The 23,745-nt window shown below is 48.9% G+C and overlaps 1 protein-coding gene and 1 long non-coding RNA gene across 16 annotated transcripts in view; one reads left to right on the forward strand and one right to left on the reverse strand.

Annotated features, from left to right (window-relative positions):
• SRRM1 (serine and arginine repetitive matrix 1) overlaps positions 1 to 22,106 on the forward strand; it is a 27,799-nt gene extending 5,693 nt beyond the window's left edge. For 2 of the 14 annotated variants that reach the window (XM_068172638.1, XM_068172651.1), the window contains 15 exons: positions 22 to 192; positions 402 to 514; positions 884 to 1,084; positions 1,548 to 1,751; positions 2,277 to 2,396; positions 3,906 to 4,177; positions 4,314 to 4,394; positions 4,723 to 4,809; positions 5,432 to 5,570; positions 5,810 to 5,851; positions 7,457 to 7,561; positions 8,086 to 8,547; positions 9,545 to 9,722; positions 10,188 to 10,382; positions 10,559 to 11,552. In XM_068172638.1, coding sequence (XP_068028739.1) covers positions 22 to 192; positions 402 to 514; positions 884 to 1,084; positions 1,548 to 1,751; positions 2,277 to 2,396; positions 3,906 to 4,177; positions 4,314 to 4,394; positions 4,723 to 4,809; positions 5,432 to 5,570; positions 5,810 to 5,851; positions 7,457 to 7,561; positions 8,086 to 8,547; positions 9,545 to 9,722; positions 10,188 to 10,382; positions 10,559 to 10,663 — 2,475 coding nt within the window. In that variant the 3' untranslated portion in view covers positions 10,664 to 11,552. Of the gene's footprint in view, positions 1 to 21; positions 193 to 401; positions 515 to 883; positions 1,085 to 1,547; positions 1,752 to 2,276; positions 2,397 to 3,905; positions 4,178 to 4,313; positions 4,395 to 4,722; positions 4,810 to 5,431; positions 5,571 to 5,809; positions 5,852 to 7,456; positions 7,562 to 8,085; positions 8,548 to 9,544; positions 9,723 to 10,187; positions 10,383 to 10,558; positions 11,553 to 11,608; positions 11,872 to 13,185; positions 13,328 to 20,063 lie in introns of those variants that run through there. The other 12 variants (XR_010993678.1, XR_010993679.1, XM_068172640.1 and 9 more) reach the window with 12 other exon arrangements.
• The window catches only part of LOC137462488 (uncharacterized), a 338,602-nt gene that overhangs the window by 34,614 nt on the left and 280,243 nt on the right, over positions 1 to 23,745 (reverse strand). The gene's annotated exons all lie outside the window — the stretch shown is intronic.

Genomic DNA, 23,745 nt, shown 5'->3' on the forward strand with positions numbered 1-23,745 from the left:
TCCTGTCATATCTCTTTGCAGAACCCAGATTCCAAAATGATGCAAATCAACCTGACTGGTTTTTTGAATGGGAAAAATGCTAGGGAGTTCATGGGAGAACTGTGGCCACTGCTATTAAGTGCACAAGAAAACATTGCTGGTATTCCAACTGCATTTCTGGAACTGAAGAAAGAAGAAATAAAACAACGACAGGTAGGGTTCTTTTAAATGGAATTGTGGGTGAGTTGTGAGCATGGGGCAGAATTGGTGGCTGTTCCAGTAGAGATTTTGGGATCAGCAGAACTCTGCTGTCTGGGCAAAATGTCCCGGTCCTGAAGCAGATATTTGCTGGTGTTGGACATGCATATTTGATAAGGTGTGTGTGCTGCCTCTGAGTTAAGTGCTGATATTTGGTTGGACAGATAGAGCAGGAGAAGCTGGCTTCCATGAAGAAACAAGATGAAGACAAAGAGAAGAGAGATAAGGAAGACAAAGACAACAGAGAGAAAAGAGACAGATCCAGGAGTCCAAGAAGGTAATGAAAATGCACAGGCAGCATATCAGGAACAGAGGGAAGACACGTGGCAGAGAAGAATTAATTGAGCTGTGGAAATACTCCCCTTAGCTGTTGTAGCAGGCTGGCCTGACCTACTGCTGAACAGGAACTGCAAGTAAACCAGAGCAGCTCTGTCAGGGGTGTTGTTTTTAGTGGTTTATCTATTCCAGGCTTTGCTAGCTTTAGTTTTGAGGGCGTTGGGTTTTTTGTTTGACGCCTTAATTTGTCTGTCAGTCAGCAGCAGAAAGTGCAGTGCTGTGTGTGCTTTGAACGCTGCAGAGGGTGCTGGGTGCACAGGGCTCTGAGCTGTGCCTGTCCCCGAGCTGTGAGTGCCCTGTCTCTCCCCAGACGCAAGTCCCGCTCTCCCTCCCCGCGGCGGCGGTCGTCGCCCGTGCGCCGCGAGCGGAAGCGCAGCCACTCCCGCTCGCCCCACCACCGCACCAAGAGCCGCAGTGCCACCCCTGCCCCTGAGAAGAAAGAGGCCACTCCTGAGCCAGAGCCCTCCGTGAAACCAAAGGAGACTGTTGTGCAAGAGGCAACTTCAAACAGGTGAGAACTCAGCGTGTAGAGCCACATATTGCCTTTAAAAAATGGAATTACCATTCTAATACCTCACTGGAGCTTGGCTTGGGCAATGCCTGCTCCTCCCTGTGCCCCTCAACAGCCAAAGCATTTATTTTAGAATCTTCAGTGAGGTTTCTTTGCCCTGGGTAGAATTCTAAGGACAGTGTGCTTTGCTGCCACTCTAGTTTCATTGTCCTGCTCATCATTGACACTTGTGAAAATGTCATCTTGACTTCCAGCTGGTTGTCATCATGTAGCCTCTATGTTACTTATTCTCCTTTTTGAATCATTGTACCACATTCTAACTGTTTTCACAGTTCTGGAGCAGTTTGTCAGAGAACGGGCAGGAGAATGTTTGTTGTAGGGGAATATCTTGGCAGCTTCTAAAACATTGCCCTGCAGGCTGTGGTTTGTATATGCTTACAAATGAAGTCCTTATTTTTAACAGTGATATCCCAAAAGCTCCTAAACCTGAACCACCTGTACCAGAGACTAAGGAAACTTCACCAGAACGTAATTCGAAGAAGGAGAGAGAGAAGGAGAAGGAGAAGACTCGTCAGAGATCCCCAACTCGGTCCAAGTCCAGGTCAAGGTCCCGATCCCGTTCTCCATCTCATTCTCGACCCAGAAGGCGCCATAGATCACGGTCAAGGTAGGGCTTCAGGTGCTGATTGTGAGGCTTGAGAATATTTTCTGCTGAAGGTGCCACTTAATGTTCTTGGTTAGTGATGTTTTTAGAGGTGTTGAGATGTGGACATAAATAAGAAACCAAATAAGAAGGATGCATTTGGTGTATAAATGTGTTTAGGAGTGTTTTGTTTGTATTGATTTATGAGAAGATGCTCACGGTGACCAGCACTGACCGGAGAAGGAATTGGGCTGCTTAATACTGATAATGAGAATTGTGTAGCCTTTCTTTAGGACATGGGATTGATGCTGAAAATGCTGTAAAATACTTTCTTTACCTCTTTCTTTTATTATTCTGCTACTCAATAGAGAGATGTTGTTAAACTTCAAAGCCTTGATTGTGTCTGTACCTTTGGCATCCTCACCTAAATACAGCCTTAATACGATGCACTTGGAGGAAAGCAACCCTGCACTCAGTGCCCCGAGGACAGATTTCCTCAACTATGGAAGTTAGATAGTTGCTTTTCATTGGAATTTCTGATTGTGACAGGTCTTACTCCCCTAGAAGGCGACCCAGCCCGCGGCGCCGGCCGTCCCCGCGCAGGAGGAGCCCGCCCCGGAGAATGCCTCCCCCACCCAGGCACAGGAGGAGCAGATCCCCCGTGAGGCGGTAAGAGCCCTGCTTTTTGAGACAGCTGGAAGTGCTAAACCCGCAAAGTTAAAGGGAACTGTAGCTGTGTTAGCAAAATTCCCTCGTTCATCTCACCTTAGCGCTGACGGGTGTGCGATTAGAGTGATGGAAAAACTGCGGTGTCACATTGCCCAAGTGTGTTGTGGGGGAACACAGTTGCGGATGTGAAATGATTTCTTCTGAGTTAGGGTAGTGATGAGAATTCCACCTTTCTGAAAAGTGGCAATTTCAGAGCTTTTTTTTCTTTTTTGCTTCATCAAATGGCTCTGGGTAGCTCCCAGCACAGGCTGACATGATACCTTGTAAGGCTTTTTTGCATAAGTTTTAGTATTTTTCTTTTCTGACTGGGGGAAAAAAATGAGAACAAGTTGGGAATTTTACTCGTTGGGAATTTTTAATAATGACTTGTATTTCTATCACGTAAAATTAAATTTGGACTTGAAGTATATTCCTTCTTCGTGTTCTCTTAAGATTCTTCAAGATTTGCCCTTTGGTGTTGAAAGTCACATTTTTCACAGCATAAGAATTGCTCTAGAGGCAAAGCTCTTAGCTGCCTTGCAAAGTAAATGATGTACTTTTGGCAGTGTCAAAATAGACATTTGTCTTCATGGAGAGAGAACAGATTCTGATCCTTTTCATAGGAAGAGAATCAAAGTGATGCTTCTTGTGTACAGCAGTTGTTTTTGAGGAAGGAACACTTCTCTTCCTTTCTGTGACAAGGTGATGACTATTTCCTGAATTTGTCAGTATGTTCATTTCACACAGTTACTGGGAAAACTGTGAAAAGTATCAAACATGTATGTTGCAAAATGTACAAGAGCACCCTTTCAGCAAATGTTTATCTCACTCAAGGTAGGGTTTCTTTTTTCCAGGTTCTCAGGAATTCTGCAGTCAAAGGTGGATTCTGCAGGTACACAATTGCAACAGAACTTGCCACAAATTTTGCCGCAGAATTCTGAGGCCCTACCTTTTAAATTTGCAAAGTAAAGATGAAAGACTAAAACATAAGGATGGATAGATCGATTCTGAATTGTTAAGTTGTTAAGTTGTCTGAAATTTTCACCTCCTGGTGTAAAACAGTTTAGTGTCCTTGCACACTAAGTTCTTACCCAGATCTGCTCTGGAGATCATTAAGTCACACGTGCTAACACAGACAATTCTCTTAACCACCCAGAAGTTAGAGAGCCCAACCAAAACTAATTGTTTCCAGGGGCAAAGCTTAGCTGTAGCCTGTAGATTGACAGAAAGCCAGTGAAGGTGACACTAACAATTTTTAGCTCACTGTTGTAGTTAAGAATAACTGTGAAAGATTGGTCGTTATCCTCCTCTTCTCCAAACCGAGAGTTGCAGGCAGTCCACCGTGTTTGGGAAGTGCTGTTGTCTGTGGCTCAGTGTCTGTGCTTGCAAACAACTGCAGTTCTTTGTTCTTTGTGCTGAGATGTTCCCCACTGTGGCCGGGCAGGACCTGATGTGGGCTTTGACTTGCAGGAGAAGACGCTCCTCGGCCTCGCTGTCCGGCAGCAGCTCCTCCTCTTCCTCGTCGCGCTCCCGCTCTCCACCAAAGAAGCCTCCCAAGAGACCCGTGTCCAGCCCTCCCCGCAAAACGCGCCGGCTGTCCCCCTCGGCCAGCCCCCCCCGGCGCCGCCACCGGCCCTCGCCCCCCGCCAGCCCCCCGCCCAAGCCCCGCCGCTCGCCCACCCCCCAGCAGTCCAACCGCGCCCGCAAGAGCCGCGGCTCCGTCTCACCCAGCAGGGCTTCAGGTGAGGGACGCCATCGCGGCTTGGCTGCCCTTTGGGACTTCTGTTCCCTCAGAGAGCACGTGTACGTTTTGTAGGGGCAGAAGGGCGTGAAGGAGCGGTGTGAATTGCAGCTGAGCTGTTCCATTTTGTCTTGTAGCACCCAAACATAAGAGTACTGAGAAAAGAGAGTCTCCTTCGCCAGCACCCAAACCCAGGAAAGCAGAATTGTCGGAATCAGGTACGGCTTTGGCTACCCAGCTCTGCTCCTGGGTGTGGGGCTTTTAGTCAGAAATACTTGGGATGTGAAGTGCTGGGCCCTCCTGGAAGTCTAGCACTGAAATCAAGAGTTTTCAGAACTCTAAAGATGATCGCTTCTTCTGCCTCATTCTATCCAAGATTGCTTGGAATGAAAGTTCAGCCAAAGTATTCCAACCTTATGTTATCCTAAGATTTGAGTGGAGGAAAACCCCCTACCTGATGGTCTGCTCTCCATAACTTTGCTTCTGCCTGCATAAGGCGAATCTGTATCCTTGTTTTAAGTGCCCTGTCCTTGTGTGTCCTTGCAGAAGAAGACAAAGGAGGCAAAATGGCTGCAGCAGATTCTGTCCAACAGAGGCGCCAGTACAGGAGGCAAAATCAACAGTCTTCATCTGGTATGGAGCACAGAAATTCCCTTAAACTGGCTTGTAGTTTCCTTTTGCAGGAAGTAGTTAAGTTCAAATACAGATTAAAACTATTTGCTCTGTGCTCTGCAGTGCTATTGTAAACTTAATTACAGATTTGCCACTCATAATGAGGTCACTTTAATTATTGTTCAGGAGGAATAAAAGTATGACTTTTAAAGGTCATTACATCTTTTGTTAATGGGTTTGCATCATTAAAATTGTGCTTCTAAACTCTTAACATCACACACAAATGTTGTGTGCTGTGGATTACATCATCTGTCCTTACTTTGGACTCTTTTATGCTTGAGATCAGTAAATTCACCTGGATATTTTTGTCCACATAGTTTCAAAAAGTAGCTGCAGTTCACATTTTAAATTATCTGTCTAGCCAGATTTTATGGGAGCAGTTAGATCACTGCAAGTATTTTTACCCATCTCAAGTAGATTTATTTATCACTTAAGTTCAGCCAACACCTTCGGTTGATCTGCTTTTAAATTTTGGGTTCTTGTTTTGTGGGAGATGAGGTTGGTTTGAGCTGCAGCATTACCCTGTCAGTGACCAGTGTCACAAGGATCATTTTCCAGAGAGTGATTGTTTCTACGTTTGCAGATTCTGGTTCTTCATCTTCCTCAGAAGAGGAGAGGCCCAAGAGGTCGAACGTGAAGAACGGGGAGGTGGGCAGGCGCCACCGGCACTCGCACTCGCGCAGCCCCTCGCCCCGCAAGCGCCAGAAGGATTCCTCCCCTCGGTAACTGCTTGAACTCAGCTCATCCCTTCCTGTTATTTAATGTCCATCTCTCTGCAACTCTCACCAAATACACATCAAGGCATGCCCACTCTGCCCAGTCTTCTTTCAAGGTTTCCTTCCCATTACTCTCATTTGGCAAAAATTGCTCTGACCTTTCTTTGATGGTGTTCATTTTTGCCTCAGATCCGTGGCAGATAGATCTGTTTTGTTTTGTTTTGTTTTCCCTCCACTGCTCTCAGGATGCAGATGGAAAAGAGGTGGCAATCACCAGTGATGAAAAGGTTGGTTAGAAATTCATCTCTTAAACCAGGCTGTCATTTATTTTGGCATGGATAAGCATTTGCCATCCTTTTGTCCTTTAGACTTGCACACTCACGGTGAGGGAAATTCAGACTGATGTGCTCCTTCATGTGTTGGACCTGGAACTATTTCACTGGCAAAAAGAGAAGGAACAGCACCTACTCTGTGTCCCTCACTGCTCACCCCTTGTTAATTCGCATCAGCCTGTGACATCAATAACTTTGATGTTGTTACATCCCACTGATGCCTGAAAACAGCTGAACACTTGTGTTCCTCAGGGGCTCCTCACTCCAGATGCCCAGCTTTGGGTGAGCAGTGGTGGGTTCCTGCTGCCACTGACTCAAAACACTCCTGCACGCTTGCAACAGGCAATTAAGATCTTGATCTTCTGGGTCAGAGATGACTGGAGTTTTCAAAACTCAATCCTCAGTTCATGAGATATTTGGAACTACCAGAAGTAGACAATCTGTAAAACAGCAGTGACTTTTTTTATTTGTGACACTTTTTGCTCTCTGTTGATCTGGAAATACAGAAAGGTGCAGGAAGCTTGCTGGGTTTATTAATTGGATGTAATGACCCTTGAGCAGGCTGTAATTAAGCCCTAGCTAGCAGATACTCACAGCACACATCATGATGTAGGTGATAAGGATGACTCCCTCACCAGTGCAGACCTTCCTAATTATGGATCCTGTCAAACATTTCTGTAGAAAACAGGTTGGGATTCAAAGGCTTTGATCTTGTTTTGCAACACACTGAATTCACGTACTGCCTGTTGCATAAATACATGTTTAATTAGGACACTTGGTGCATTTGAAGGCTGGGGGTTTTTTGGATCATAAAAGAACATTGTATTTTGGAGCAAACTCTTATCTATAAAAGTGTGTTTCATTGCCTTGGAGAACAATACCCAGCATATTTAAAATCAGATCTCACTTAATGTAAATGAGCTGCTTTGCTTTTTAATTGCTCTCAATTTTCCCTTATCCAGTCATTTTATCTTAATTGCTTTTTTTTTTAAAAAAAGGAATATTTCACTTTACCAATATTCCTCTTCTTTCAAATTCTATGCAATAATGTGTTGGATTAAAATTCCCCCTTCCAGAAGTCTGTTGTAAACCCTGCAAAGCAGAAAATGGCTCATTTGGTGAACAGTTTTAATCCAGAGAGCTGCAGTTTAGTGGCCACTCTGTTTTTTTTCGCTGCATTTCAAGAAATAAATAATTTTGGATTTCAGATGGAGCACAGTTTCATACTGTGAAGAAAATTAACTCCACCCAAGGCAAAATCAGCATGTGATCCATCGCTTATTCCAACCGTTTGGTCTTTCTCTGGCTACAAGGTGGTGATGGATCAGGTTGTGCAGATGTGGAATTGTGTCCTGGCTGATGTGGTGAGCTCAGGGTCACAGTCAGACACTCATCATCTCACACTTTCCAGAAAGATTTAAGAACATTTCTTTCCATCAGTGCTCCCAGTAGAATTCCATTTTAAGGTGCATGAAGGAGCAGATTTTGCGTAGTGGAAGCAGAGCACGAAGCAGCTGATGCTCAGCTGGCAGTTTCCTGATCAGTCCCTGTTTTCTGCAGCAGGAGGAGGAGGAGCCCCTCGCCGCCCCCCGCGCGCCGGCGCCGCTCCCCTTCCCCGGCGCCGCCGCCCCGGCGCCGCCGCTCCCCGTCCCCGCCTCGCCGAAGGTACCGCACCGGGCATCCCCTGCCTGCTCTGGGCTTGGGGGCTCCTCTGGGCATGGGAAAAGGGCTCTGCTCCCAGTTCCTCCACTGGGGAGCTGAGGGGGCTGTGTTGTGCTGGTGGGGTTGGGTGTGGTGGGTGCATGGCCTGGATGTCATTGGGTTGCTGCTGGAAATCCTGAATTGGAATCACAGAATCATGGAATGGTTTGGGTTGAGATGAACCTTAAAAATCCTCCAGTCCCATCCCCTGCCATGGGCAGAGACACCTTCCAGTAGCCCAGGCTGCTCCAAGTTTTGTCCAGCCTGGCCTTGGACACTTCCAGGGATGGGGCAATCACAACCTTTCTGGATAACAACTTTTAAAAGAGTTTTATTTTAAACTCTTAGAACTTCTAAAGAATTCCAGATTAAATTTTGAGAAGTTTAAAGAACTCTGGAGTCCTTTTCCCCTTCTTTGGGTGCACTGCAGGGCACTGCTGAGGGATGGCCGTGCCTGGGTGGCCCCTGAACATTTGTTCTCTTTGCAGGTCTCCATCACCACCCCCGCGCAGACGTTCTCCCTCTCCACGGAGATACTCCCCCCCGATCCAGAGGCGATATTCCCCATCTCCCCCTCCCAAGAGGAGAACAGCTTCTCCTCCTCCCCCTCCCAAAAGAAGGGCCTCCCCTTCCCCCCAGTCCAAGCGCAGAGTCTCCCACTCCCCACCGCCAAAACAGAGGAGCTCCCCTACTGCAAAACGGCGCTCCCCTTCCGTATCTTCCAAGCACAGGAAGGGGTCTCCTCCCAGCAGATCCAACAGGGAAACACGTTCTCCCCCACAAAACAAAAGGCATTCACCTTCACCACGGCCTCGAGCTTCCCACCCCTCCTCCAGCCCTCCGCCGCCGCGCCGGGGAGCGTCGGCGTCGCCGCAGAGGAGACAGTCACCCTCGCCCAGCACCAGGCCCATCAGGAGGGTGTCCAGAACGCCAGAACCCAAGAAAACAAAGTAAAAAAAAAAAATCTTGTCTGCTTTGGGTTTGATGAGGGGTTGTCGTTTAGTTGTAATGCAATGAAAGTAGTTAAGGAATCACAGAATCCCGGAATGGTTTGGGTGGAAGGGACCTTCAAGCCCATCCAGAGCCACCCCTGCCATGGCAGGGACACCTTCCACTGTCCCAGGCTGCTCCAAGCACCAGTGTCCAGCCTGGCCTTGGGCACTGCCAGGGATCCAGGGGCAGCCACAGCTGCTCTGGGCACCCTGTGCCAGGGCCTCATCACCCTCACAGTGAAGAAATTTTTCCCAGTATCCCATCTAACCCTGCCTCTGGCAGTGGGAAGCCATTCCCCCTTGTGCTGCCTGCGCAAAAAGCCCCTCTCCCTCCTTTTTATAAGACCCTGGAATGCTGCCATAAGGTCTCCCCACATCCTTCCCTTTAATTGCTGGCTTTAAAGAAAACTTCATTTTGTCTTTAAACCCAACTGTGGAAGGGGACCAACACTTCTCATGGGCTCAGAAATAATTCCATACGTGACCATTCATGAGAAACTGCTAAAATTGTAAATATTTTTGTCTTTAGTGAGATGCTGCTTTTCTGAGCACACTGTGAGAAGTGTGGTGCCTGGCTTGTGAATTTTTTCAGAAGGAAGATGTAGCTGAATGGAAAGCCTTGCAGAATTAAATAGCTTTGCTGTTCTCTTGACTTTTAATGTGATTATAACTTAGTTAAACCAGAAAGGCAGCAGTCACTTCTGAGCAGCAGCAGGGTTGTTTAACAGCTCTTCAGGCTGCATTATCCCTCTGCATTATGGATCCACTCTGCTATTGGATTGTTTTGCTTTTTTTAATCACATCAGCAAAGCAATCAATCTATTTATGTTTTAAATCAGTTTAAATCTTCTAAGTGCAGCCTGACCAAGTTAAAGCACAGGTGTTCATTTGGCTCTTGTGTTGATAGTCCCTTGTTCTGTGTCTCACCTCTGACTGTGACTCCTGTGTTCCCCAGGGCTTCCACCCCCAGCCCCCGGCGCGTGTCCTCGTCCCGATCTGCGTCCGGGTCACCTGAGACAGCTCCCAAAAAACACCAAGGACCTGCATCTCCTGCCCGGTCTCGCTCTCCTTCTGCAAACTGGTCACCTGCAAAAAAGGCCAAGAGCCCAACTCAGAGCCCATCACCTGCCAGGGTATTTGTCTGCTCACAAAGCAGAACTGCTTTGGGTTCCAGTGCAGGCTCTGGTTGGGAAGGCTGAGCTGCTGAGCAGCCCCAGGGTTATTCACAGTGGGGAAAACTGCTTGGAGTCATTCTCGTGCTTAAAAACTTCTAAAAATAATTTGTAACGTAATTTTTTCAAGCTTAACGTCTCCAGGTGTGGAAGAAAATGGTGTTCTGTAGAAAATCAGACTTCTGGGGAAAAGTCTGTCCCATTTCATGAGTGTACATGAGTTTTATGGTCTACAAAGTGAGGGGGGATTATTTATGGCCAGTATCCTATGCGCAAACTCAGAGTATTGCCAGTGGGAAGAGAACAGATTGTTTGGTATCTTCACCTCCTCTTCTGAGGTGCTTCCCAGGGGCAGCTCCATGCTTTGCCAGAGAAGTTTGAAGCCTTGGAGATGAGTTATAACATCTGTTGAATTATTTATTACAGAATTCAGATCAAGAAGGTGGTGGCAAGAAGAAGAAGAAGAAGAAGGATAAGAAGCATAAAAAGGATAAAAAGCACAAGAAACACAAAAAGCATAAGAAGGAGAAGGCAGCGGCAGCTGCAGTAGCTGCTGCTGTGGCTCCAGCAGACACCACCTCAGCACAGGGAGATCAGGAAGCAGAGACAGAACCCAAAAAGGTGAGAATCTGGGACGTTGTAGAGGGTGGGTGTGCACTGCTCTGCTGGTGTTCTGACAGCCCTAATTCCCAAGTGACATTTGGGGTGAGTGATTCCACGTGGGGATTTCAGTGCTGGGAGGGCTCAGCCTGGCCGGGCCTGGGGTGTTTGAAGCAGCTCTTTGTGTTTGTTTGAAGGAGACAGAAAGTGAACCCGAGGACAACCTGGATGACCTCGAAAAGCACCTGCGGGAGAAGGCCCTGAGGTCCATGAGGAAGGCGCAGGTGTCCCCCCCCTCCTAGGCCAACCCTTTGATATAATGTACATTTTATTTGGTTTGTACTCAGAATTCAATTTCAAATTGCTAAATGTGTTTGAGCTTTAGAATATAACATTTGTTGTAATAATTGCTAGGTTGAGGTTCACCATGTACAAAGGGCATGGATTTACATTACAAAAGGTGTCCACAGTGTACTAGTGACATTCTTTCATTGACAGTCAGCATAATTTCATTTAGAGTGAGACTTTTTAGAAGCAGTAGGAATTTGTTTTGGAGGTTTGAAACATGACTGTCAGTTCCCTCGTTTCTTTGAAATCCAGCAGAGCCTTGAGCAGAATTTGTGAGGGGCTCATTTGACTTCTTTTGTATCACTTACTTGATGCTACTAACCTTTGTGGTTTGTAGGCTTGCCCAGGAGTAAAACCACTGCAGAATTCAAGAAGTACATCTCTATTTTAATGCTTTCTACTGTTGCCTGTATAGTCTCCATTAAAGCCAATCAAGAATAGCAGTTTAGAGTGGTACATAAATGAAAGCATGTTGTTTACCAGGACACTGTGGGTTTATATTGATGTAACATGTTGATTTGGAACACTGGAATTTCATTTGTATTTTTATGTTCTTTTTTTAAAGGGCAGTTTCCATGATCAGCAGACCCAGAAAAAAAAATAATAATTCCTTCAGTTCCATAAATTTTGTTTGTGAGCTGTCGTTGCCCCATTCATAAATCTTGTCTCGTTACGGTTCTTCGGAATGGTCTGAGCAACTTTCAGAGCTGTGTTCTTTGAAAGTGTAGAGGAACCTGAACTTTGGATATTGTCATGTTTTCACTGTTCTTTGTTTTTGTTTTTTTAACTAAAGCTATATAAAGCTTGTGGATTAAACAAAATAAATTTCTAAATTTAAACAGATGTTGGCTGTTTTTATCTGGACATTTACATTTGTTAATCAGCTTTGTTTTGTGCAGGGTTAATGACTGCTCAGAGATGAGAAAGTGTTTGATCCACTGTGCTGGCTCTGGAAAAACTGGGGCTTTTAACTGGCCTTGTGGAGCAGGAAAAGCCCTTTAATTAGTGATGCTCCTGTGGGGTTCTTGCCAAGCAGGAGTCAAACAGCCTTACCTGGGCAGTGCTCTGAGAGGATGGAGAAGTTCAAACTCAATATTTGCTGTGAAAATTGCTGGTCAGAACAAGTGAAGTGTTTGAAGGCCCTGCAAGAAATGAACAGCAGGTTTGATTAACTTGGAGAAGGAGCTGCAGTGGTGTGAGAGCTCATCTGAGGCATCCTGGGGGCTCCCTGCCTTTCCACAATCATGGAATCACAGAGTGGGAAGGGCCCTTACAAAGCACCCAGTTCCAACCCTCTTTTAATCGCTGGAAACTTGCTGGGTTGCTGCTGTGGAATTCTTGTAAAAACCCCAGCTGTGTTTCTGAAATCAGCTCAGTTCTGAAGCCTGAGGTTCTTCTGGAAGGTGCTTTTGAATGATTTTTGTGCTGTAGCTGCAGTAGCTGTGCTGTACACAGTGAAGTGTGCAGCTTGGTGAGTTTCCTTGCCCTTGTGCAGGGTCTAACCTGAGGCAGGGCTGCTCCAGGTCCTGGCTGGGAGGGGAGGTTTCAGAGCAGCTCCTGCACTTCCCTCTGTGCCGAACCTTTTGTTTCTTCACATGAATGTCACTGTGTGCTCAAGTGCTTGTAAACCTCCTCCAGAGCTGGAATGCTGAGGATCACCTGTTACTAAAAATGTGTGATAAATTCCAAGAAGCTTCTGGACAGAGGCATTTTTCAAACTCCATCTGGGTGAATTTGGTGCTTGTGGAGCCGCAGGCCCAAACTCGGGACGTGCTGATCCTCATTCCCTTGGATTTTCCCTGGATGTCCTGCAGGGGTGCAGCTCCCCAGGGTTTAATGCCTCCTTCTTTATCATCCCAATCTTGCTTCTACCTGGGTTTAGTGACCTCTGAGTGCCTTTTAATCTTAGCACTAATAGAAGTTCTTTAAATACATTCAGGACCTGAGTCACTGCTTATCTTCCCTCACACCTATTTCCATCTCCTGCCTCCAGGGCTGATAAAGGACCTCTGGATGGGCCAGACCTTCCCTCCACCTTTCCATCTCCCTTGGAGTTCCTATTGTTGGTGCTTCCTCTGCCTCTTTTTTTCATCTATCCATAAAGAATGGATAGGCTTAAAAAGAGCAATTAAATGCAATGTTTAAAAATAATATAACTTCTAAATTGTGTTTTGCTTAGTATTTTAATTCCTTCCTACTTATCCATTCAAGTAGTAACATTTCATTTAAATACTAATTGGGATAATGAGCCCTCTCCTCCCCTGAGCTGTCCCTGCTGTTGCACAGCCCCTTTTTAGCACAGAATCTCTGCTGGGCTGGGTTCCATCTGTGTCCCTGCTGTTCATGACACCACTGAATTCTCTCCTGATCCTCTGATTGAGCTCCCCTCATCCAAACCCAAACTTGTCTGATCCCTGCCCCACTCCAGCTTCTTGGTTAACCTCTTCTCTCTGTTTTTAAATCCTTGTATTTGTAGTTCAGAAATGACCCTGCAGGTTCCTGGTGTGATGAGGCAGGAGCTGCCTGGATCTCACTTCTTTTTATCCTGGATCTGCTCATGCTGAATTTTGGCTTCCTGACCCAGGCCACCCTTGTGAAGTGACAGACACAGGGTTTAGGTAAGGGACTTGTTGCAATGATTGCATCCAACTCCACAAAAAGTTTATTTGGGCTGTGTAATTGAAATGGAACTGAGTCCTCAGCAGTGAGTGTGAGGCTGAGGTGAGTCACAGGTCAGTCTCTGTAGCTGCTTCTGAAGAAAGATGTGTTTGTTGTGTCAACAGGTGGGACAATGGCAGGTGTGTGTGTGCAACAGCTCCAAGCTTATAGAAACTCAGGGTTGGATTGTTAAATTTTTCCACTTGTGTGACTTTGGCAATTTGCCTGGGAGTGCTGCATGGAGCTTCCTGAGCCAAGGGATTTACCCTGAATTGCCCCAGGGCACAGAACTGTTCTGCTGCTGCTCCCTGGGAGCCCAGGGATAAATCCCAGCACCAGGGCAGAGTTCTGTGCTGGGAGCCATCCCAAAACCTCCCTCACCTGACACAAATCCATGCCCTGAGCAGTGAGGGCTGCAGGGAGCGACCTGGGCTTGGAGGAGCAGTTGTGCACTCTGACTTCATTCCTGCAGCACCAAATTCCAAATCCCTGTGTGTTGGTGTAAAAGCAGCTCTGTGAGGAGCAGCTCAGCAGGGCACGGAGCTGTATTTTGGTGGAGTTCCATTCCAGCTGTTGTGTGTCATAACTGATGATCTGTTAGAGGATCATCTCATAAACCCTTGATTTGTCTGCTTGAAGTCCACTGTGGATGTCACCAATGTCTCAAAGCACTGACAATTCCATGGAATTGTGTTTCTCTTAAAGCAGGTCTTACTCATAAATTACTGTTGGAAGTAATTATATCTCTTCCAGGGTAATAAAAAGATTATTGAATCTCAGCACAATGGGATGGGAAGTTGTGTATTCCCAGACTAATCAGCAATTTGACTTTTGAACTTCATGCAACAATCCTGAATGAGTTCAAAGAGGCTGGAACTGCTGGAGTCCCTTCAGCTGGGTGTGAAACAACAGCTGGGGATGTTCCCCCCACTGGCTGGAGGCAGGGGATGTCCTGTGCCAGCCACTCTTATCTGGGCTCCCTCTGGCTCAGGATCAGATAGTCCCTGTGAAAGTCCAGCAGGAACTGGACTCCTTTGTGTGGCACTCGAGGGGTGACACAGCTCAGCTGCTCTGAGCCAGGTTCTGGGGGAAAGAAGTGCTTGGCTTTGTTATCACTTGTTCAGTTTAGTTCTGACGTGAGCCAGAGCCTTTCCTGCTGCTGTGAGCGGAGCTCAGGGAGCTTCAAACATTGAGATCTTGTGGTCCACTTGTGATGGTTTGTGTTTGCTGCCTTGGTGGCTGGAGGCAGTCAGGTGGTGAATTTTTCATATGTCCCATCCTGAGTGTGGATTAAGCCTTGGGAAGATGGCTGGGAAAAGTGGGGTTGGTTTTAACTGCTCTTAAAGTAGGAGAACAACCAATATACAGAGGGAGATGATGTTCAGAGGGGTCCCCAGTTCTCACTGCAGGTTTGTACCTAAACATCCCCAAGTGGCTTTGGCTCTATCTCACCAGGCTGGGGATGGACTGGAAGCTGTTCTGAAGGGATGAGAATTAATTTGTTGTGGATCTGGAAAGGAGGGTTTGGGTTTTTCTTGCTTTTTTTCCCAATCTTTTATTTAAAATCAAGAGCCACAAAGTGCCTCCTCTGGGGTTTGCTGGTGTCTTGTGTAGGGGCTGTGCCTGAGCAGCGGACGGGAGTTGTGTGGCTCCAGCCCATCTCCCAGGGAGAGAAAACGCTGCGAAATTCTTCCTTAGCTGGGAGTGTCGGATTTTGTAATGGGAGCCGGCCAGCTCCCGGGGCAGGTGAGTCAGGTCTGCCCCCAGCGCGCCTGGGTGAAGCCGGCACCGGAGCGGGGCTGACTCACCCACGCTCCTTTGTGCCGTGCTTTGGGGCTGTGCCCAGCCTGTTTTGGGGTTCGGATAATCCTAAAGATCAGCGCTGCAGGAGGGAACGTGCTGGCTCCCAAACCGGGGCTGGGGTCATTGCCAGGAGTGCAGCTCCCCACGGGATGGGTTTGCTGCAGGAGAGAAGACTGAGCCTTCAGTGCAAGGCGTTTTAATCACCAAATCATTAATTATCTTCAGCGTTCGTGTTGTGGCAGATTCTGTAAGAATCGTGCTTTTTTCTCATTCAGGATCAATCCGTCAGGAATTGTGTGGTCAATTCCCAGGGCCAGGTGTGGGACTTGACCTCCGGGCTGGGCCCCGGGGAGGCCGCCCAGCCCAGGATAGGGTCAGCAATCCTTTTGAACTCCCACATCTGCTTCCCTGGGCCGAGGAGCTGAAGGCAGGAGGGATGTGGGTCCGGAGCGTCCTTCCTCCCACACAAAGGCAGGATACGGCCGCCCGGGGCAGCTCCCGGAGTCAATGCGGGCTTTGTGTGCCGAGCCTCGGGCAGGGACCGGGCCGGGACCGCGACCCCTGGAGCCGGGGCTGCTCCTGCATGGAGCCGGGGCTGCTCCTGCATGGAGCCGGGGCTGCTCCTGCATGGAGCCGTTGAACCCCGGGAGAAACAGAGAAGGACCTCGTCCAGCAGATCCTGGGGAGCTCAGGTTGCTTTTGGCGCGGGGCTGGTCCTTGTGCTGATCCAGGCAGCAGGAGGATGATGCTCCGAATCCCTGGAAGTGCAGGATCCTTCTGATTGACGTGAAAGAAAACACGGAAAACAGCTGTCCTGGGAAAGCAGCGCGGGGGGGAAGGGCATTGTAAGGAATTGTTCGGTTCCCCCACAGAGGCTTTGTGTTCAGTCCAGGGGCAGAGCTGCAGCTCATGTAAATTGTTGTGGCTATGAAGTACATGGAATTCTGCTGCCGGCGTCAGCTGGGAATGGCCCCTGGAGAGGAGGGTCAGCGTGAGGGGCCGGACTCTCCAGAGCTCCTGCGGCCCTTCTCTGCTCAGCCAGAGCTTCCCCTGGGTTCGTCCCCACCCCTGACCTGTGCCGAGTGTCCTGCTCCGGGCTGGCCCCAAGTGCACAAAGCTCCTGGTCCAGCCCCTGACCCACACGTGCAGTGGGAGGAGGGAATGCCTGTGGGGGCACAGCCTGGGAAGCTCTCGGGAGGTTTTCTACCCGGGGGGGGCTTTTTGTAGTTCCTCGCTCAGGCTTTAAAACTCAAGCTTCAGATAAAACCAAAGCTGATGGAATGGTTGTGAGAAATGTGGACCTCTTTTAAGAGTAACCCCCCCAGGCTTCCCCTCTCCAGGAGGGAGGAAGCTCCCATTAAAAATTGATAGTCGCCCCGTCAGCTGGATTTTAATTCAGCAAGTGGATTTGACTACTGATGTGAAAAAAAATTACCTTTGTCACCGTGTTGATATTTTTTTAATGAGACAGAAATGGTTTGGCACCTTTCCAGCTTATTAAAACCTTTGTGAGTCCACAGGCACCGGCACAAGGGGACAAGGGAAAATTGCATTAAGTGCATGATTGGCAAAACAAAATTGAGCTCTTATTTATTTATTTATTTTTAATCTATTACGAGCCTGTGAATGAAGCTTCTATTATTTATGAGGGAGGATAAAGGGAGCCATCCCTGTGGCTGCAGGCAGACTCTGTTTTCAGTTCAACTCTTCTTTCCAGACAGGGAAAGTGGACACCTGCTGTTATCCAGGACAGAGATAAGTGAAGGGAGCAGTGTGAAAAGGGAGAAATCCCCATGTTCTGTGGGAGAACGGGGCCCTGGGGATGATTGATCTCCACGGGCGCTGGGTTTGTGCCAGTGGTCTGTGGGTTCCCAGCTCACCACAGGGTGAATTTCTCCACTGGATAAAAGCCTTCCCCCCTCCCAGGGGGATCAGATGCTTTCAGCCACTGCATCCCACGAGTTGAGTCACCCCAGGGTCTGCATCCTGCGCCGGACCAGCTGCAGGAGCTGCTGCAGCCCCGAGGCTTTGCTGCTCAGAGCCCTCCCAAGGCCGGCAGTGGGGATCTGGCCCCTCTCCAGCTCCTCTTCCTTCCTCCTGCCTCCGGCCGGGCCCTTCCCCGCCCGCACGCCCCGCTGCAGCCAGCGTTCATTCAGGCCCCTGCTCCCTGCCCTTCTCAGGGGATTTTTGCGGGGAAGGGCCGGGGTCGGCACTGAGCTGGGAACGCTGACACACTGTGGGAATCCTCGTGGGATCCCCCTCCTGCCTCGGCGTCCCCTCAGCACCACGGGCTCAGCACTCCCGGAGATTCCTGTTGATAAAGGGCTCGATGAAGCTCATGTGATGAACAGTGTGCTGATAACCGAGACTCTTCCAGCAGCTCAGAGGCCACTTTGCTGCAGAGGGGCCGAGGAGGGCACCAACCCCCGGAGAAGGGGGCCGTGGAGAGAGGGGTTTCCCCCTGCTGCCAGCAGAGGCTTTGGGCTTATCCTCTCCAACTGCACATCCCACTATTAATGAGCAGCCAGGGTACCATTTGAATTTTAATGACATCACAGATGCAGCGCTGCTAATTGCTCATTTGCTTATCTGGAATGAGTTTTAAATCTGTGAAAGAAACCTGAATCATGGAAACCTCTTGTGCAGCTGATCAGGGCAAGGTTAGAGAAGCAGCTGTCCGTGGTTTAACCCCCTCAGTGACAATTCCTCCCCTTTCCATCCCATTGCCCACCTTGCTGCACTGATCAGCTGGGACGAAAGCAAAGGATTTAAAAGGGGAAAATCTCCACAGCCTTGGTACTCAGACAGATGCTCTGAGAGCCTGCCTGGGTTTGGACATCCCTGGCTGGGCCAGGAAGCAGAGGGATGGCTCCAGTCCTCAGTTCTCTCTCCTGCGTTTGTGCCTAAGTTTTTGGCTCTAACCGGCTCTTATCGTTGCTCAGTAGGAGCCCGAGGAGCCTTACAGCAATCATTACACAGACAAACCACCGGGGTAAAGAGGTGATAATTAAAATTGCAAAAGCAAGGACCCGATGATCTGAAATACCAGAATTTCAGCCTGAGCAGGTCGAGCGTGTGCTGCAGATAAGGAGCAGAGAGACAGGAAGATTTGGGAACTCTTTGGTCCTGCCCTGCAGGATTGTTGTTATTCTCCTCATCTGCAGGGCACAGTGGCTTTGCTGGGGACCACAGCTGCTTTTTGAGTTGGTGACTCAGGAGGTTTGGGTCCAGTTCCCCATCCTGCTGTGGGTATCTCAGGGATTTGGGATGTCATTCCCTTGTTGGTGCCTCAGGCTGCGAGGTTTGGAGAAGGTGGAAGAGTTTCTGTCCCTGTGTTTGGAGAGCTGGAGCACTCTACATGCTGCTGCAATGCAAATAATTTTATCAGAAAGATTATTTCTAAATCCTGGTAGAACTGCGAGATCTTGGCCTCTTGTCCTGCCCACAATTCCTTTCCTTTCCTGAGTACTTGGAAAAAAATCTGGCTCCTTCCAGTGTGACTCAGGAGGAAATAAACCCCACATTCATCATGTCACTGCTTGAGTCAGATCAGCATTTACGCCATCACTTTGGAGCAGGGTGGCTCTGGGAGAGGTGTTCCCTTTGTTCCTTGGGGTGAATGTCATCCCTCCCAGATGTGGACTTTGCCCAGAGAACCTCCTGGAAAGCTCGGGGGATTTGGGATGCACAGCTTCACCCCACAGGCAGAGCAGAGCAGAGATGTGAAACTTCAGATGGTGCCCAGCTGTACAGAAGTGGTTTGCATTTTTGGAGGTGACAATCCTGCCCTAAATTGGGATGGATTATCAGGTGCATGCACTGATGGAATCAGAGAATCATGGAATGGTTTGGGGTGGAAGGGACCTTAAAGATGATCCAGTTCCACCCCTGCCATGGGCAGGAACACCTTCCACCATCCCAGGTGGCTCATCCTTGGACAGTGCCAGGGATCCAGGGGCAGCCTGTGCCAGGGCCTCCCCACCCTCACAGGGAAGAATTTTTTCCTAATGCTCACAGCTTTGGATCAAGCCAGCCTGGAGACAAAGAGGTTTTGTATTGGACTTGGGTTTTTTTGTGAATCTTTTTCTCTCTGGTGTTGGGCTGCACTTCAGAGAGAAAATGAAGTATCTTGGTGTCATTGCTGTGACTGGATTGATCCCTGCAGATCCATGGGAGGGGGGCTGGAAGCTGGGAAGGAGCTGCTGCTTCCCTTTTTCCCCACACACAAAGGGCAGCACACAGAGCCAGCACTGCCTTCCCTCAGCTCCCCTTCCCCGGGTCCCTCTGACCTGCAGCCCATTAAAAACCCACAGCAAGCAGAGTTCCTGCATTTCAGCTCCGTGACAGGAGCCAGTCCACGGTGCTGAATCCCAGCTGCGATATAATGGGCAGGGTTCATTAGGGGAGCCCCCAGCTACCGGCAGCTTCCAGGCTTTTCAGATGATGGGAATTCAGCAGGAAACCTCGGTGGTGGTGTTTGATTGCTGCTGCAGGGGACTGTGGCTGATTTAACCACTTAATCAACCTCAGCCAGGCAAAGCTGGGGTTGTTATTTCGGGAGAAGCAGGTTATGTAGTGCTTTTTTCTTCACCAAGTCTCCTTATCAGCCCAGGTGTTTGAATCACCTGGGGACTAACCTTAAAAGAAAACAGACGATACCTGAATTTATTTACTTTCAAGCAACTTCTATACATAAAGGTGGGGAAATACAGATTTTAATCAGGCTCACAAAACTAGCTTTTATTTTTCCCCAAATAAAGTTTCAAACCAGGAATGCAGTGGATTTGGGGTTTTTATTGAAGGACTTGTGTGTGTGCATCCACACAGTGCTGCCATGGGAAGGTTTCCCAGCTCTCAGCCCCAGCTCCATCTCTGCCTCTTTATCCTTTCCAGGTCTCTTCCTGCAGAAGGAAGAAACCCAAATCTTTGTTTCCTGATGCTTACAGCAGAGGACAGACTGATATCTGAATTTGGAAAGTAGGGCAGCGAGAAACCCCGGGCAGAGCACGGCAACAGCCTCCTGCTGAAAGGGGAGAGTCAGGCATTCAATTACTCCTGTCGTGCGTGTGGTCCTGGGAGCCAACTTTCCTTTTCCTCCTCCTTGGATATCACCTCCAAAGGCAGGGAGGTGACAAGCACTTCAACTTCCCTGTGATCCAAAGGAAGTGAGGTGAAAGCTGTGCCTGTGTCAGCATTCCCAAAAAGCTGCCCCCAGTGCCTCTGTGAGAGGACCCACGGCAGAGGGAAACCTGCAGACAATGCCTGCTTTGTCCCCCCCTGCTTCTCAGGCGCCCTGAGATGCTGAGTCCAAACATTTAACCACAAAATGCATTAATTACCATCCAGCTCCCCGGGGAAAGGACCATATGCCAGTATCCAGGGGAAACAAAAAAGGAAGAAGCACGGAAAGGCCATTGATTATTAAATTACTCCAAGTGCAATTACTGCCACCGAAAGTTCTTGATGAACATTTCCTAGAAACGTTGAGTTCTCCAACCTCTGCGCTCGGAGCGGTGGTAACTTGGACCATGGAGCACAGGAGTGACCCAGAAATTGTAGGATGAGGTCACCTTCCCACATAATGCCACGGGATGTGTCCCGTGCTGCTGTAACTCTGCTCAGCCTGCAGCACAGAGCTGTTTTCTGTGGATTTCTCCCCAGTGGCAGCTGTGAGCTCCAGGGCCGGCTCCACGCCTGTCCTCAGCTGCTCACTGCAGCTAATCCTAAAGTTTGGCAGCCACCCCGGAGGAAAATGAGCCATCCAGGGACAGCTGGTTGGGAATCACAGCAAACTGCAAACAGTCTGACACCAGCAGAAGTTGGGTTTCCCCCGCAATCCTTGGAAACCTGGCAAACCAAACCCTGCTCGACGCAGGGACAAGAAAAGAGGGATGAGCCATAACAAATTTGTCCCTCCCGGGCGGCAGGTGATGGATGGAGCCCAAAACCCCTCTCGGTGCCTGGATGGGACAGAGGAACGTGGAGCTCCTGGGATTACTCTGCTGAGGGTGCAGCAGCTCAGCAGAGCATCTGTGACACGAGGGCTGGGCCTGCGGTGGCTGCGCTTCCGCTGCTGCATCCCAGCCCAGGATCCCGAATTAGCTGTGGAATGGGAATGCTGGTATTTATAACCAGGGTGTGTCAGTCCTGCTTTCCTTTAATAGGTGTCCCTGGGCAGGTTCCTCTCCCAGCTGCATCCAGCATGGCTTTCAGGAGCTCTAATGAACCCGGCAGTCAGGACAGGCTCCTGCTTCCAGCCGCAGCCAGCACTGGATGCTCTCCTTCCCAGACCTCCTCAGCACCTTTCTTCTCACGGCAGTTTCAATATAATTTAAAAAATGAGATGTTCTTTCATGTGTCCCACTGAGTGACAACATGACCTGTGTGCTGAGCTCCTCCAGTGCCTGAAAAATTCCCCATGGAAATAAAAACCCATTTTTGAGCCCCGGGGAATTCTCGGCCCGTGGCAGAGAATTCCACCAGAGGAACCCGCACAGCCAGGGCAGGAGAGGGCCTGCTTTGATATCTTTAACATCTGATGCCTCCAGTTTCAAAAGCACTTGGAAAGTTTGAGATGGAAAAACTGCTGCAGAAAGGCCAAAACTGCCAGAGAAATGAAACAATCTCACATTGTTTTGCTGCTCGGCCAAATGGGGACGAAGCTCCTGAATGCAGAAAAAAATAATATTGAGGGAGTGACCCACTGAGCACACAGAGGGGGCCAGAGCTGCTTTGTTCCCACTCCAGGGCTTGGTGCAAATTTAGCTTTAAGTAAGTCACTGAACTTTCCTGACTCATTCCTCACCGCTGTTAAAGGTGGGTGATGCTCATTTCCCTATGGATTGTTAGGAGCACTGGTGATTTATTATGTAAAGCGTGGACAAATTAATTCTAAGTGTTCTAGAAAATAAATAAATAAATCCAGAATAATACAAACAGCAATTACTGAAGGAGGAAAGAATTGAAAGCTTTCAGACTGAACATTGTTGGAGGTTTCACTTGAATGGGGAGCACGAGGGGTTTGGTAAGTGGTAGCTGGAAACCAGGAAAATGTCATCTGAAAGTGAAATAATTGAAAAGATATTAAAGCAGAGCCGGGGCTGGTGTAGCTGGGTATAAATGAAATAAGCTATTAGCTGCTCTGCGAGATACCAGCAGGGGAGAGCTTTTGTTGGAGCAGAAATGCAGCAGCGGTGAGGGAAAAACGGCCCTGGCAGCTCCTTTGTGGGGCTGGGAAACATAAAAAGGCCCCGAGAGCCTCGCAGACCTCAAATTTGTTGCTCTACACCCACTTTTGCGGGCGCTGTGGGAGAGCTGTTTCTTTGTGCTAAACCACTGCCTGTTCTTGAGCAGGTGGGTCTGTGCTGTGGGGAACCCTGGGAAGTACTGCAAGTTTGACAAAACCCTGGAATTTTAAACTTTCTGGTGGAGCAGAGAGGGAGGCTTGGTCCTTGGCTGAGGGGGAGTACCTGGCTCAGCGTTCCTTGTCCTGGAATAAGGACTCAGCTCCTTCCTTTCCCAGCAGACAGAGGATCCAACTTTCCTTTGCCCCTCGTTAAACCAGTCCCACATTTGGCCCCAGCTGGTGCAAATTTCTTACTCTGCCGTGCAAAAAAGTGAATGCAAAGCCTAAGACAGATGCTTGTGGAGTCTCTGGGACAACCCCATTTAAGGGAAATTTCTTCCCTTCTGTTGGAACCCACGTTCCAACAACAACAGGAACAGTGGGACAGTGTCCTTTCGTGGTACAGGCTGCAATTAATTAACGGGTAATTAGCAAGGGAGGTTCCTGGCCAGGGCTGGACTGCACAGCCCCACATCAGTTTGGTTCCAGTGACACACCAGTTTCCAGCCCAGGCTGTCCCACCCCATGAATCAGCGAGATTCCTTGGACTGTAAACCAAGCAGAGATGGATATTCCAGTGGCTCCTGGGGAGCTGGGGCTGTCCAGAAGCTGCGGGAATGGGAATGAAAAGGACTTTGTCACATCGGTAGCCCAGCCCTATCAGCTCCAGAGAGGAGCTCGCAGCAGTTTTTCCTGCTCCAGATGAATTCAAGGGCATTCAAAGCTGATATTTGCGTAAAGACATCCGGTTATGCAGAACCTTGGAGAGACGGGAGGTTTTGTTATTAGCAGCGAGCGCTCCGTTGGTAACCATTCCATGTGGAGCCATCCCGGGCTGCATTTGGGTACAAATTACAGGGAGGCTCATCCCGGGGCACAGACGGCATTGAAGTCACTCCGTGCCACCTCGGGGGATGCCGCAGCCCCGGCCTGCCCTGGGAACGGCTCTGCCGAGACGCTCAGGTGCAGCTCCTCTCAGACTATTAAAAACAGAGTCTGGGCTTCCAAAGGGAGAGCAAGGACTGCGAGCAAGGGCGGGAGGCGCCGAGGCATGAAAGCCGCTCTGTTGTGTGAAGCCGCATGGGGAAAATGTCATCGTGGCTCTGCTGTTTCGGTGGGAAGGCTGGAAAAAGTGCGGTTTCCTCTCTTTCCGACGTTTCACCCAGTTCTCCCGCACTTCTTTTTTGTCCGGCTCCTCAGTCCCTGACCTTAATAGTGAGGGGAAAATTA

The sequence above is a fragment of the Anomalospiza imberbis genome, chromosome 25 (assembly GCF_031753505.1).
Source record: "Anomalospiza imberbis isolate Cuckoo-Finch-1a 21T00152 chromosome 25, ASM3175350v1, whole genome shotgun sequence".
Classification (NCBI taxonomy): Eukaryota; Metazoa; Chordata; class Aves; order Passeriformes; family Viduidae; genus Anomalospiza; species Anomalospiza imberbis.